At 38.7% G+C, this 13,631-nt stretch overlaps 1 protein-coding gene and 1 long non-coding RNA gene across 2 annotated transcripts; both read right to left on the reverse strand.

Moving 5' to 3' along the window:
* Positions 1–146: 146 nt before the first annotated feature.
* On the reverse strand, positions 147–1,839 carry LOC122077813. Its single transcript, XR_006139967.1, has 2 exons — positions 1,067–1,839; positions 147–876 (listed from the first exon to the last, which is right to left on the reverse strand). It is a non-coding gene; the product is annotated as an uncharacterized LOC122077813 (long non-coding RNA).
* Positions 1,840–2,371: 532 nt separating this feature from the next.
* On the reverse strand, positions 2,372–3,136 carry LOC122079928 (ankyrin repeat domain-containing protein 6-like). Its single transcript, XM_042646720.1, has 2 exons — positions 2,973–3,136; positions 2,372–2,819 (listed from the first exon to the last, which is right to left on the reverse strand). Exons 1-2 carry the CDS (start codon positions 3,134–3,136, stop codon positions 2,372–2,374), a joined length of 612 nt encoding a protein of 203 aa, XP_042502654.1.
* Between the last annotated feature and the right edge of the window lie 10,495 nt (positions 3,137–13,631).

The following is a 13,631-nucleotide window of genomic DNA, read 5'->3' on the forward strand; positions in this document are numbered from 1 at the left end:
ATTATAAACAAAATCTTTATCCTTGAAAAGGCGATAAAGAATATTTTACTCTTTTTTAATACCCGCTATCATTATTCTTAAATTAAAAAAAAAAAAAAGGAAAATCTTATTCTTAACCTCAAAAGAGACGGCATCCCCTAGATCTATTCCAAAGTGAAAATTTATTATTGATTATCAATTACAATAACAAGTTAATACAACATCAATCATTAATTCCAGGTATTCTGCTTCTGGTAAACAAATTGGCGCCTCCTCGTGTAGTTATATCATCAACACTATCACTATCACCCCCAGCTGCAGACACTAGCAGATAGAGAAAATAATAAGAGATCCTCTGAAAGAAGCAATTTTGTGACCAAATTGGCATCCGAAGTGGCAATGACAAGGCTAGGATACATATGAGGAATATTATGCTCATGACCAAAACAACATTGGCAAGCCAATGAAGTCTACTGGTAACTATGTATAGACCTACAGTGAATGCAACAATCATCATGGTAAGTGAAATTCCCAACAATGGCAATGTAAAATCAATAATAGAACGCATCAGAGGAACATCTCCTATTTGTGCCCATACGAGGGATAAAACAGAAAGAATTGAACAATACATAGCTATGGTATCACAGATGACAAAAGCTTTAAACTTGTTATTGGATAGCATTGTCGCCATGCCTTGGTTAAGGCCATCACTATTTAAACCTCCAGGAATTGTAAAACCTGCAGTGAAGGTTATAGTGGCAACTAGTGTAGACACCAACAAAAGAGTGTTAACTTTGTCCTTGTAAAATTCTGTTGTAGGTTGTCGGACACTTGAATTTAATCGGACTTTATCATCGTATACGTCTCGTGCACTTGGAGCATTTGCAATCCTCAATGCTGTCAATGTTAGGAGTTGGGTGGTAGAGAGAGAGAGAGAATGTCAACATCACCACATTGAAATAATAATTAAAAAAAGAGCAACCCAGTGCATGAGGCTCTCCCTACTGTAGGGTCCGGGAGAGGCAAGTGCATCACCACATTGAAATATCAATCAATATTAGGATTTGCAAGGCACCAAGCTACGTACCTTTCGAAATGATGCTACTGTTCTAATGCCTTTCGTCTCTGCAATATCTAGAGCTGTATAATTTTTTGTTGTTCAAGATGTTTTCACTCTTTGATCCCTACTCAAAACACCAACAACTTTAGAACGCCAGCCTTTGGTGGCCAGATGCAAAGGTGTGTTTCCATTGTCATCCCTCTCGTTTATTAGCTGCTCAAGCACTGGTATGTTCAAAATATATGTCACCACATTTTTCTTGCCACTCTGAGTAGCTATATGAAGAATATTCTGACTTTTTTTGTTGAGCAACTCCCAAGAGCCGGGACAATGTTCCAAGAGAAATTGTATTACTTTAATATGGCCAGTAGAGGCTACCATGTGAATTGGGTAGAGGCCAATGTGGTCTACTTCATAGGTGGGCAGAGTATCCACATTGAGTAATGCAATCAACCCATCATAATAGCCTATGGATGCAGCAAGGTGAAGAGGATTTCTTCCCTCTTTGTCTCTTAATCAGCTTAGCTGTGCCTTGACCTTTAATACCAATTCTAAGGTCTCTGGATTTCATAGTGTACAAAATGCGAACAAAGAGAGAACGGAAGATTAGGTGGAAAAAAAAAAAGTATTAGAGCAAACACCAACAAATACGAAGGAAAAAACAAAGACACAGATTCACACACAACACAAATTTAACGAGGTTTACACACAGATGTGGTGGTGTGTTATGTCCTCAGGCGAAGAAGAAGATATTTCATTACTGTAGAAGAGAGGTCATGATATTTCATTACTGTAGAAGAGAGGTCATAATGGAGATCGTTCAAATACACCCAAACTACGGCAAGAAAGCTCACCCAACAGCCCTAGCTCGAAAAACCCCCAAATTGCAATACTTTCTCAACAAGACCATATTACATTATATACTACCTCAAGTTACGGGTCAACCCATCATGTCAAACCATAACCCCTCTGTTTCCATCATAGATCTCAAAAAAATTACATTCGGGTCATCACCAAGGATAAGTCAGAGCAGGTCATTCTTCAAAAACGGATTAAGAATTCGATATACTTAACAAAGAGAGAGAGAGAGAGAGAGAGAGAGATCAAATCATCCCAAAAGATCAACTAGGTAGCTCTGAATTAATTCAATAAATATATAAAGGCATACAGTTGGATAATGTTGATGTATACATTGACGTTGTCCTTCTCTAAAACGTCAAACACATACATTGATGCTGATGTTGCCTTTTCCTAAAGGCTCAATCGAACTATTAAGGAATGACAGCATCAATTTATACATCAACAGATTGACACAATGGGCTGGGGTGGGCTTCAGAGCAGTAGTTGTAAAGATGTCATAACGTTGGTTGATAAACTAAAATTACCATTAAAAGCAACTTGAAGCGCGAGGAACAACATTAAAAGGTAAATGCCCAAATCAAGAATACCTGGATGCCTCTTGATAATGGCAACGTGAAGAGGTGTCTTTCCTCCACTCCATTCCCTAGGGTTTTCAATGTCACCAAGCAATTCCAACATGTCCTTAAAAAGTTGCAGTAAACCAGCTTCTGCAGCCAAATATACAGGATACTTCCCTTCTTCGTTACCCAAATATGAAAGCTCCGAATGTGCTGTAAACAAGAGGCGAGCAACCTCTTCATGATTATTTTCCAAAGCTTCATGCAATGCAGCATTTCCCTTCTCATTTTGCATTCGAAGGTACTGTTGTTTCAAAGCTCCTCCATTCCCATCCACATCCCCATCCCCTGTTTGGACATGTCTTGAAGTGCAATCCACCAAAAGGAACTTGACGATGCCTATTTGGCTAGCCCTGGCGGCGATATGAAGAGGAGTGTCTCCATTGAAGTTTGGCTTGTAGAGAATCGACGGGCATCAGTTGGAGAGAAGTTCAAAGATGGAATGGTGTACTAACCTGGCCGCGATATGAGCGACTGTATTCCCTTGGAGGCTCACTACTAGAGCAAGGAAATCAGGTTGGAATAACGACACCGTGTGTTCATCCCCTGCAAGTATGGCTTTGTGTAGTAGTGGGTTCATGGGTAGAGAGGGTGGGAGTTGAGGTGTCGTGGAAGCCATAGCGAGTGTGCTGATAGGTCGTTTCAGTATTTAGTAATTATGTTTTATCACAAATCTGGGATTCCAGTATAGGGGTTCAGAAGTTCAATATTCTTGATGTCTTTCAAGCAAGGAACACATACTTTACTTCATAGTGGAGTTGATTCTTGGTTGGGGATTCTCTGATCTCTCAAGCATAGAGTCTCTCTCTCTCTCTCTCTCTCTCTCTCTCTCTCTCTCTCTCTCTCTCTCTCTCTCTTCCGTAAGGAACTGCTTAAGAGGACTTTCCTCACACATGAGAGGGCAAGGGGGCTAGTTGATCCTTAGGACTTTCCTCACACATGAGGCACATGGCATTCTAGTCGATCCTTAGAGCCTCCACACTCCTGGCGCCTGCTCTACAAGCAGAGGCAGCAACCAGTGCGTTATGCACTGGATTCACTATAGAATCTCCTCTCTCTCTCTCTCTCTCTCTCTCTCTCTCTCTGCTGCATTTAGGGTTCGCCATAGACCCAAAGTGAAGTAAGAAATGACTGAATTCCTCTATGGCGTAAGTGTGTCTGGCACCCATTCAACAGAAAAAAAAAACCCCAGGCAAGAGCCCAAGGTAATCGCACACAACCCAAGGCGTTTCTAAGCATTGAATACATGCCAAATGCCCAATTGCGCCACAGAGGATCCAATTCTGAGAAAGAACGTTGTTCATCTGGCATTCCCACGCCACAGATAGCTCATGTTTTCAGGGGCTATGAAAAGACACCCCTGCCCCCTTGAAAACAAGGTTTGTGTGTGGGAGTGGGGAACGCTAAACTGACAACATTCTTCCTCCCATGAAGTAATATTAGAATAAGGGTGGGGAATTGCTACGTGATTGTGTGATTCTTGCTAGCTAGCATGCACAAACTATTGGGATTAAGGTGATCTTTTTACCACCTTTTGACATTGGGCGCAAGGGCACACTAACCAAATAGATAGCATTCTTTTTTCCATTGAAATAAACGCAAAACAGAAAGCATGCAAATTGATTACCGAGACTAAGGCTGTGTTTGGTAGCCAAGAGAAGAGACGAAAAGAAAATAAAAGAAAAAAGTAGACTTTTTTATACTTTTTGTCTTAGGTTAAGAATTTTTCTTTGCACTTGGCATGCTTTCACCCAAGAGAAGATTCAACTTTTGAAATTCAAAATTCTTCTCGGAAATTGTGAAGTTTTCTTTTGTTAAAAAAAAAATCTTACAAAAAACACAAGAAAATATGAGAAAAATTGAAAACATAATCAGACAAAAAATGAATGATTGCACAATGATTTCCTATGTGTTTATCTCTCTCTCTTAAAATTCAAAATTAAAAAAAAAAAAAATTTCTTTTCTTTTCTACTCTTGATTATCAAACATACATACTCCTTTTATTTTCTAATCATTTCTTTTATTTTCTTCTCTTTTCTTTTCTAGATTCTTTTTCCTCCTCTTTCTTTCTTTTGGCTACCAACCATAGCTAATATAACCAGGGAAAGAGTTTCCCACACTTTATGAAAGAGTTGCATGGTACACCAATAATGAGGGTCAAAAATATGATATCATCAGTTCATTACTCACATGGTTAGACTAGGAGAAAGAATATAGTGGAATCTACACAGTGATGGGACATGTTTCATTTCCCCTATGACTACTTCGTACTTCCTTACTCCACCTCAGACCTCTACTGTTAACCCTCTACTATAACTCTCATCCCTACTCCCTTCTGTACCTCCACCCTCCACCCTCCACCCTCCACCCTTTTCCGTGTGCCCCACCGCGTTCCTTCCCTGGTCTACAAGTACAATGCTCCTACTTGTTCCCACCTCACCTCACCTCACCTCTTTCCTAAGTGAAACACCCACATCCACATCCACATCCACATCAATGGTCTGCCACACTAACCAGCAATTAGAGATATGCAGCGTTAGATAGATAGGGAGGTGTCCCAAAATGAAACTTACAATGGGAAAAAAAGAAAAAAGAGTAGGGAATGAGGAAGAAGAGCCAAAACTTTTAGCCGCACGGTAGTAATATGCTACAGAATATATAATTATATATATATATATATATATATTTTTTTTTTTAATTATAAAAACAAGCTTTTAGAGGCAGTAAATATATTACCACAAAATATTTTATATCATTATTTTTTACTTGTTCAAACAGATGTTTAGGAGGTAGAAAGATACCGTTGCTAAAAGTCACAAAATGGCTGTTTAGAAGTAGAGAAAGGAAAACGCAACAAAATGCGTGTTCCACAACGGCCTTCCTTGATTATCTTTCTTTTCTTTTTTTTCGGTAGAATTGATAAGCTTATCAAGGTTCCATTATCACATGTAAAAATCAGTTCAAATATTATTTTTCATGTGGAAAACTAGACGTTTAAAAATTCAAAACAATGGAAGAGTGCACAATAGTGATTAGATTACTTAAGTATGCATGAAACATACATCAATACACAAGGAGATTGAATTAGAGTACTTCAAAACTTAATATGTCGGCAATCCAAGGCATCTACTAACTATTCAACTATCGGAATTATCACACCATAATTCCACATGACACAATAAGATGAATTGCCTTAGTAAACTTACAACAAATGAGTTTTTCAACCTTTTGAGTAACATGAACATATTAAAACTAAATCTTTATCCTTGAAAAGATGATAAGCAATATTCAATTCTTGTTTGATACCCCTTACCCTTATTCTTAAATAAAAAAATAAAAAAATAAAAAAAGGACAATTCCAATCAATCACCTTATTATCAAACTTTAACTTAGTAGAGAAAATGTATGGGTGCCACAACTCTCATGACATATTCCCATGTTATATTGTTCTGTCAAACCTCTTTAATTAGACTTTAGGAATGAAGACGTACAGGGACAAGATCATATTAGATAAGAATAATATCTGTAATAGTGTAAAGTTCACACCCTTTATACAAACTAAATTTTTATTATTGTAAATTAATCCCACATAACCATGTTTAGGAGAATCCTAAAAGCTAGCAAATAGTGACATATCGTCATACATTGAGAACGAGGGCTCAATACACCCTCACCTAGAAGAAGAATAGCACAACGACGGATGTTTACAATGCCACATAATGAAGCCATATTGCCTCATATAAGTAGTTATATCTACTAACACTAGACAACAAGCAAATTAATCAGAATGTCCCCGCCAGTAGAAAAGGGTCCACATTAATAGAAATATATTACAATATATCCAAGTTTCATAAATAAAAAAGGGTTTGTTTTTATTTTCTATTCTTTTTTTATGGGGAAACAAGATGATGATTTGTTTTTTTATTGGTAACAAAGAAACAAGATGATGACGACTTAAATATAATAGAGTTCATAAAAATATTACAATAACAAGTTCAAGCAATATTTATCATTTCCAGGCCTTTTGCTTTTGCCATAAGTAAATTGGCACCTCTTCGTTATGTTATATCATCAATATTGTCACTGTCATCGTCACCACCAGCTACAGACACCAGTAAATAGAGAAAATAGTAAGAGATCCTCTGAAAGAAGCGATGTCGTGACCAAATTTGCATCCGGAGTGGAAATAATAAGGCTAGGGTACATATGAGGAAGATTATGCTCATGACCAAAACAACATTGGCTAGCCAATACAGTCTACTAGTTACTATGTACAGACCTACTGAGAATGATACAACCATTGTGGAAAGAGCAATCCCCAACAATGGCAAAGTAAAACTAATAATGGAACGCATCAGTGGGACATCTCCTAATTGTGCCCATATGAGAGATATAACAGCAAGAATCGAACAATACATAACTATGGTATCACAGATCACAAAAGTTTTAAACATAGTTTTGGTTAGCATTGTTGCCATTCCTTGGTTAGGGGTATCACTATTTAAGCCTCCAAGAATTGTAAAACCTGCAGTGAAGGTTACTGTGGCAATTAGGGTTGACACCAGCAAAAGAGTGTTAACTCTATCCTTGTAAAATTCCGCTGTAGTTGGCTTGACACGAGAGTTTACTTGGACTTTTTCGTCGAAGATGTCTCGTGCTCTTGGTGCATTTGCAATCCTCAATGCTGTCAATGTTAGGAGCTGGATGGTGGTAAGAAAAAATAAATGAATATTATCAATTACGTATATAAAGTAATAAATGAATATTATCAATTAAGTATATGAAGTATGAGAGTGTGTTAAGACTACTTCTATAGATGTATTTTGAACTTGATACTTTCTCTTAATTGCCCATTTTCTTATTCTCAAAAGGTTTATAAGATAGGGGTATAAAAGGGTTTTAAGAAATAAGTTAAAAGTGACGTATCAATATAAAATTATCCAAAAAAGTTGTCAATAGCATGCAAGTACACATGTAAAATGACAATATTATCCTCGTTGAAAAAAAATAATAGAAAGGTAAAAAAAGTAAAGTTACAAAATAAATTGATACCCTGAGGGATATCAATAAGAAAATCTCATCAAATATTAATTAATAATTACTAAAACAAGAATCTCTCTCTCTCTCTCTCTCTCTCTCTCTCTCTCTCTCTCTCTCTCTCTCTCTCTGTCTCTCTCTCTCTCTCTATATATATATATATATATATATACATATATTTATGCGTTTCCATGTTGATCTTTTCATGTTTAGCTTGGGCCTTTGGAAGGTGTGAAATAGCATTGGGATGGGAGCCTAGACCACACCCCATGGACTGAGTAAGATGAGGTGGGATGGTTACTCGCAGGGGAAAGGAACCTGATTCCTGGGATGAGTAGGCTAATAAAAGCACTCATGTATTTGCACCTGCTCTCCCCATGTGGTATCCACCCCAAGTTCTGCTACACTGCACATACATTCACCAGCATGTACTAGTTTGGTGTCAAAATCTATCCTTTTTTATTTCTATAAATACCTCTCTTCACCTTTAAATGACAACAAGTGGGATATGTGTTAGCTTGACATAACCCGTAGGTGCAGAGGAACTCAACTCAACCACCCCACCCCTCTCACACCATCCATGGGTGTGGAGTATGCCCTCCAAAATGGGGTCCTCATACCCCAAGGACGGTGTGAGATGGAGTGATTTGGTTAACACTAGGAGGGAGGAATCACACTCACCCTCTAGGAGTATAAAAATGGGAAATGGAGAGATTTTTTATCTTTTTTTTCTTCCGAGAAGTCATTAGCACGTTTCTCATAGGAATTGAAATGACCCAACTTGCATGTATGAGGCGTACACGTGTGTCCAGAGGATTAGTCAGGCCAAAGTTCACCCTTGTTAGAAAAGAAAAAAAAAAAAAGCAGAGGATCTACTACCTTAGCCTGAACACACCTCCAATACTAATGGTGGCTGCGAGAGAGAATGTTGGCATGACCACATTGAAATATCAATCAATATTAGGATTTGTTAGGCATGCACTTACCTTTCAAAATGATGCTACAGCTCCAAAGTCTTTGGTTTCTGCAATATGCAGAGTTGTCCAGTAATCATCATTCATTATGCTCGTGTTCACTCTGTCATCCCTACTCAGAACACCAACAACTTTAGAACGCCAGCCCATGATAGCCAAATGCAAAGGTCTATGTCCATTCTCATCCCTCTCGTTTATTAGCTTCTCAAGCACCGGCGTCTTCAGAATGTATCTCACCATATTTTGCTTGCCACTCTTAGCAGCTATATGAAGAATATTCTGCCTTTCTTGACTGAGAAACTCCCAAGAGCCTGGACAACGTTCCAAGAGAAGTTGTATTACTTTAATATGGCCAGAAGAGGATGCCATGTGAATTGGGTAGAGCGGGCAGACCATCTATATTGAGGAGTGCAATCAACCCTTCATAATAGCCCATGGAGGCAGCATAGTGAAGAGGATTTCTTGCTTCTTTGTCTTGTAATTGGCTTAGCTGTGGCTTGACCTTTAAGACTAATTCTAAGCTCTCTTCCAATTCAACAACAACAACAACAAATTCAGTCTTATCCCTAACCTAGTGGGGTCGGCGACATGGATCCATATAAATCACAATAGAAAAATGGGGGGAGGGGGGAACAGAGAATAGAGGACAGCAAAAAGATAAGCGCATACTAGTGCAAGTAAAAGGAAAGAGGCACAATCTCTGCCAATTCATAGAGCCAAAACATGAACAGAGAGAGAATGAAATATTAAGCTTTCGGATCATCAGTACCTTTTGTACATTTTTCATCATTCACATTTTGAAACCCTCACCCTCAAAGTCTGGATCCTCTACCCACGTAGGGTGCCACCAATAACCATGTGGGAGGCACCCCATGTGGAGGTAGAGAATCTGGACTCATTGGATGGCACCCTTACGATCAGGGTGAATATTCAAATCACATATTCGGTTCCACTCGCATTTTTCCCAAAACTCTCTTTGGTATTTTTCAAGAGTGGAACACTCAAACTCCGTGCTTCAATACCATTTTTGTTACCATTTCACCCAAAAGTTCAACTTGCAAGGTAGGACAACATAACTATACATCAACAAGTTTTTTTTTTTTTTTTTTGGTAAAAACTGTATCCAAGCCTTTTTGTTTGATTAGTCCTACGGACCATACTGACCCCATAATCGTATGGATTAAATCATACCAAGGTTGAATGAAAACTATTCGACTTTCACCAAAAGCAGTAAAGAACACTAAATACCCCATGTGAGCGGCCTCAAGGAGGTAAGAGGAGTCGAACTTAGAACCATATGCTTAACAAGTTTAAGAACAGTAGTAGTATCATATATCATGGCTCGTTCATGGGAATAAAGAGAACATTAAATTAAAGAAACTTGAAACACGAAGATCAGTAAGAGTAAGTAGTGTGCAAAATCAAATCAATACCTCAGTGCCTCCTGATAATGGCAGCGTGAAGAGGTGTCTTTCGACCTCTCCATTCCCCAAGTTCTTGAATGTCGTCTCCAAGCAATTCCAGCATGTCCTTAAGAAGTTGCAAAAGACCAAATTCGGCAGCGAAATATGCGGGATACTTCCCTTCTTCATTGTCCAAATATGAAATCTCCGAATGTGCTGTAAACAAGAGGCGAGCAACCTCTTCATGATTATTTTCCAAAGCTTCATGCAAGGCTGTATTTCCCTTCTCATTTTTCCTTCTCAGGTACCGTGGTGTCTCTACATTTCCTGATGAATTGCTTTCCAAAAGGAACTTGACAATGCCTAGTTGACCAGCTCTTGCGGTAACATGAAGGGGAGTGTCTCCTTCGAAGTTTGGCTTGAAGAGAATAGATCGGCATCGATTCAAGAGAAATTCAAAGATGGAAGAGTGTCCTAATCTGGCTGCAATATGAGCTACTGTATTCCCTTGTTGAGTATCCAATTTCGAATCAGACTCGAAAAGAGAGATGGTGTGTTCATCCCCTTCAATTATGGCTTTTTGCAGTAGTGGATTCATGGATACAGAGTACAGAGGGAGGGAGCTGTTGAGGGAGAGTAGATTTCGTAAGGGGTGTTGATAGGGCGTTTCAGCTGTTGTGTTAAATAAAGCCATGGGATGCACAGGCAAAGCAAGGAACCCATACTCAACTTCATAGTGGGAGTTGATGCCAGTACGGACCAAGGGTAAAAAATGTAAAAAAAAAAACTGTTTTTTTACCAATATATAAAACCATGCTTGGTGGGGGGTTTTTCTAATCTTGAAGCATAGAATCTCTCTCTCTATCTCTAAAGATATGTTTTACAAACCTTACTGTGCTGGTAGAAATATTCCCAATCTTGTTTTGGGTAAAGATTTGATTTCATTCGGTCTGGGGTCGGTGGGGGTAAGGGTTTTATATCATTTATATAAAGGTAAGGACCGTCTTCGTAACAACCTTATCCATTTTGTTGTTGAATATTATTAGCCCATTACCCATTACCCATTACGATCATTAGTGATTCCACCCCATATTAGGCCCATTCCCTAGTCTTACACAATGCCCATACGGCCATATCCATTAACTTGGATTTTATAAGGAAATAGTATAGTATTTTGTATATATTGGTAAATATTTATATTGTTCGCTATGTGCACATAACACCTGTATACATTTCATTAAACATACACTACAACAAAACACCTTTCCAACTGAGGGTATTTAATATTTACGAGAAAAAAAATGCGGATAACTGTAACACTATACCGCACTGCACGATCTAAGAATTTTAGAGGGTCTAGATCCTTTGATAGTTGAGTCACCGACTACCTCAATAAGGCCATGATGGGTACCGGTTCGATTCAAGACAAGTTCAAAGATGGAATGGTGTCCTAACCTGGCGAACCTTTTGAGGGCTTATTTTTAGATGAATGTCAGGTTCTAATAAGATCTTCTGTACATCCCCAACCCCTTCGGTTTTGTGTAGGTATGAATCCATGGGATCTGTGGCTGCGACCAACATATGATTGTGCTGAAATTCGATATTGTCAGACGGACCACTTTCTGATCAAGTGGAAGAAACGTCGCTGGTATGATGAATGTTGACAATTTGACATGGACGAGAGCTGGCATGGATTTCATGACCCCTCCTTATGAAGTCGCACTGGGAGCTACTGCTTGCCATCCCAAGCCCGTGGATCCTATCCAAAATCTTCGATGCTTCTTGCCCGCTTATTGAAGAAGGCCTATTGTTGTTAGGCCCTAGTCAATGTTCATGTTGCTTACATTCAACAGTAGTTTGGGAAAGGAGAATTTACTATGAGAGTGCAGGGTTCCAAACCTCAATAGGTATTAAGGTACAGAAACAGTACATTGACACATATTGCTTGGTCGCTTGACGAATGGTTTTCCATGACATTAGTGAGAGCAGAGTCCAAATCAAAACCAATGTTTTTATTTTTTTCTATTCTAGTTGTTCTTGTTCCTATAACAAGTATTTTTGTTTTTAAATCAGATAAATCAAATCATTTGATCTATGATTCATTGGAACAAAAAAAAGAAAGAGGACCAAGCTAGGTATTGACCAGGTCAGGCCGAGGGAATAGAAAAAAAAAGGAACATGGATCAAATGCCTTGAAGCGCCTCAGGACTTACGCCCATGTGTTGGATTCCATGCTGTGATGTAAGATCATCGGTATTAAGACGGCTGATGAGGAGTTGAGGCCCCATGGACTCCAGTGGGATAAGGGTTGTTACATCGTCGGTGCTCTTAGGGCAGCAATGTTGGTGCCTAGTAAGGTGGTGAGGCAGCATGGATTCTATAGGGGCGTTGTGAGAACAAGATATTTGGGAAACATCACGTGAGTCCACATCCTCTACAATGAGTAGTGAGGTGCGGTGAGCATCGGACGGCTGAGAGCATTTGGGCATGTGCCCCAAGGGGTTCCCAGCCATCCGATGTTCACTGCACCAGTGCAACGGTTGCAGACGATTATCACACACATCATGTCAAGGAGATTGTGATAGGAATGGGAAGATCAAGAGAGGTCCAAGGTCAAAGTTTGCAAACTGCTACCCATCACTGCCACAGCCATTGTTGTCATTGTTTCCCTCTTTCTCCATGGGGAGATCAGATCGACGGCAGAGAAAGGGCCTCTCTCTATAGTTTATATATCCCTTTCTCACGGATTAGGCTCCTCGTCAATTAATTGAGTGCCTAATTAGTGATCGAAGGGCTGAGTGGGCCTTGCATATGCATCCCAGTACATGGGTAGGGGATCTCTTTTATTGATATCTTTTCCTCTGTCAACTATCTATAATATTTATTGGGAGAGGGTTCCTAAAAACTAGAGAAGAGATCAATGGGAGCATTATCAGAAGCATAAACAGCTAGGGATTCCTGTTTTTTATAGTGGTGAAGCTGTATTTCACTTTTTCTGTGAGTGCAGAGGCCATGCTATAATTTTTTCCATTTTTATTTTATGAATTTTTCTAGTTTACAACTTGTCCAGTGGTTACAAATTTTGAATCTCTACCACGTGGACCCACATGGTTGGGTGAAGAAACACTTATGGAATTTTTTTTTTCTTGTAAAATAAGGAATATGGGTTAAGTGTCGGAAGTTGGCACTTTTCATGAGCATGCGCAATTCTATCAAAAGTTCAAGGGCTTTGTTTTTTCAGAATAATTTCTCTTAACATTTCCACTTGGAAGAGTGATCAACTAATTAAGTAGGTTAACATAGACGAGTAAGTTAAGCATCCTACATCTCCAAAGTCAGACCTTATTCCCTTAACCAATTAATTTGTGATGTAAAAAAACTTGGGGTGACAACGTTTGACTGGAGACCTTGGGTCATGGCTTCCAAGCTACCTTAGGGCATCACACTTTCTCTAGATCGTGTGTTCTCCTTAGTAGCCTATAATCCATATACCCAAATATCGAAAAAACTTCACTAGCTAATCGAGAAAAACATACAAAATCTATATGATTTTCTTTTCTTTTCTTGACATCTAAACGCAGCCAAATGTGGGCATCACACCTTCTCTTATTATTATTATTATTATTATTATTATTATTATTATTATTATTATTATTATTATTATTATTATTATTATTATTATTATTATTATTTATGTAGT

The sequence above is a fragment of the Macadamia integrifolia genome, chromosome 5 (assembly GCF_013358625.1).
Source record: "Macadamia integrifolia cultivar HAES 741 chromosome 5, SCU_Mint_v3, whole genome shotgun sequence".
Classification (NCBI taxonomy): Eukaryota; Viridiplantae; Streptophyta; class Magnoliopsida; order Proteales; family Proteaceae; genus Macadamia; species Macadamia integrifolia.

What these genes read in the sequence shown, in the direction of transcription:
- LOC122079928 (XM_042646720.1), bottom strand. Translation starts at nt 3,136, where the DNA reads ATGGCTTCCACGACACCTCAACTCCCACCCTCTCTACCCATGAACCCA. An exon ending in GTCGCTCATATCGCGGCCAG is followed by an intron (nt 2,820 to 2,972) that starts GTTAGTACACCA and finishes TTGCACTTCAAG; the next exon opens with ACATGTCCAAACAGGGGATG.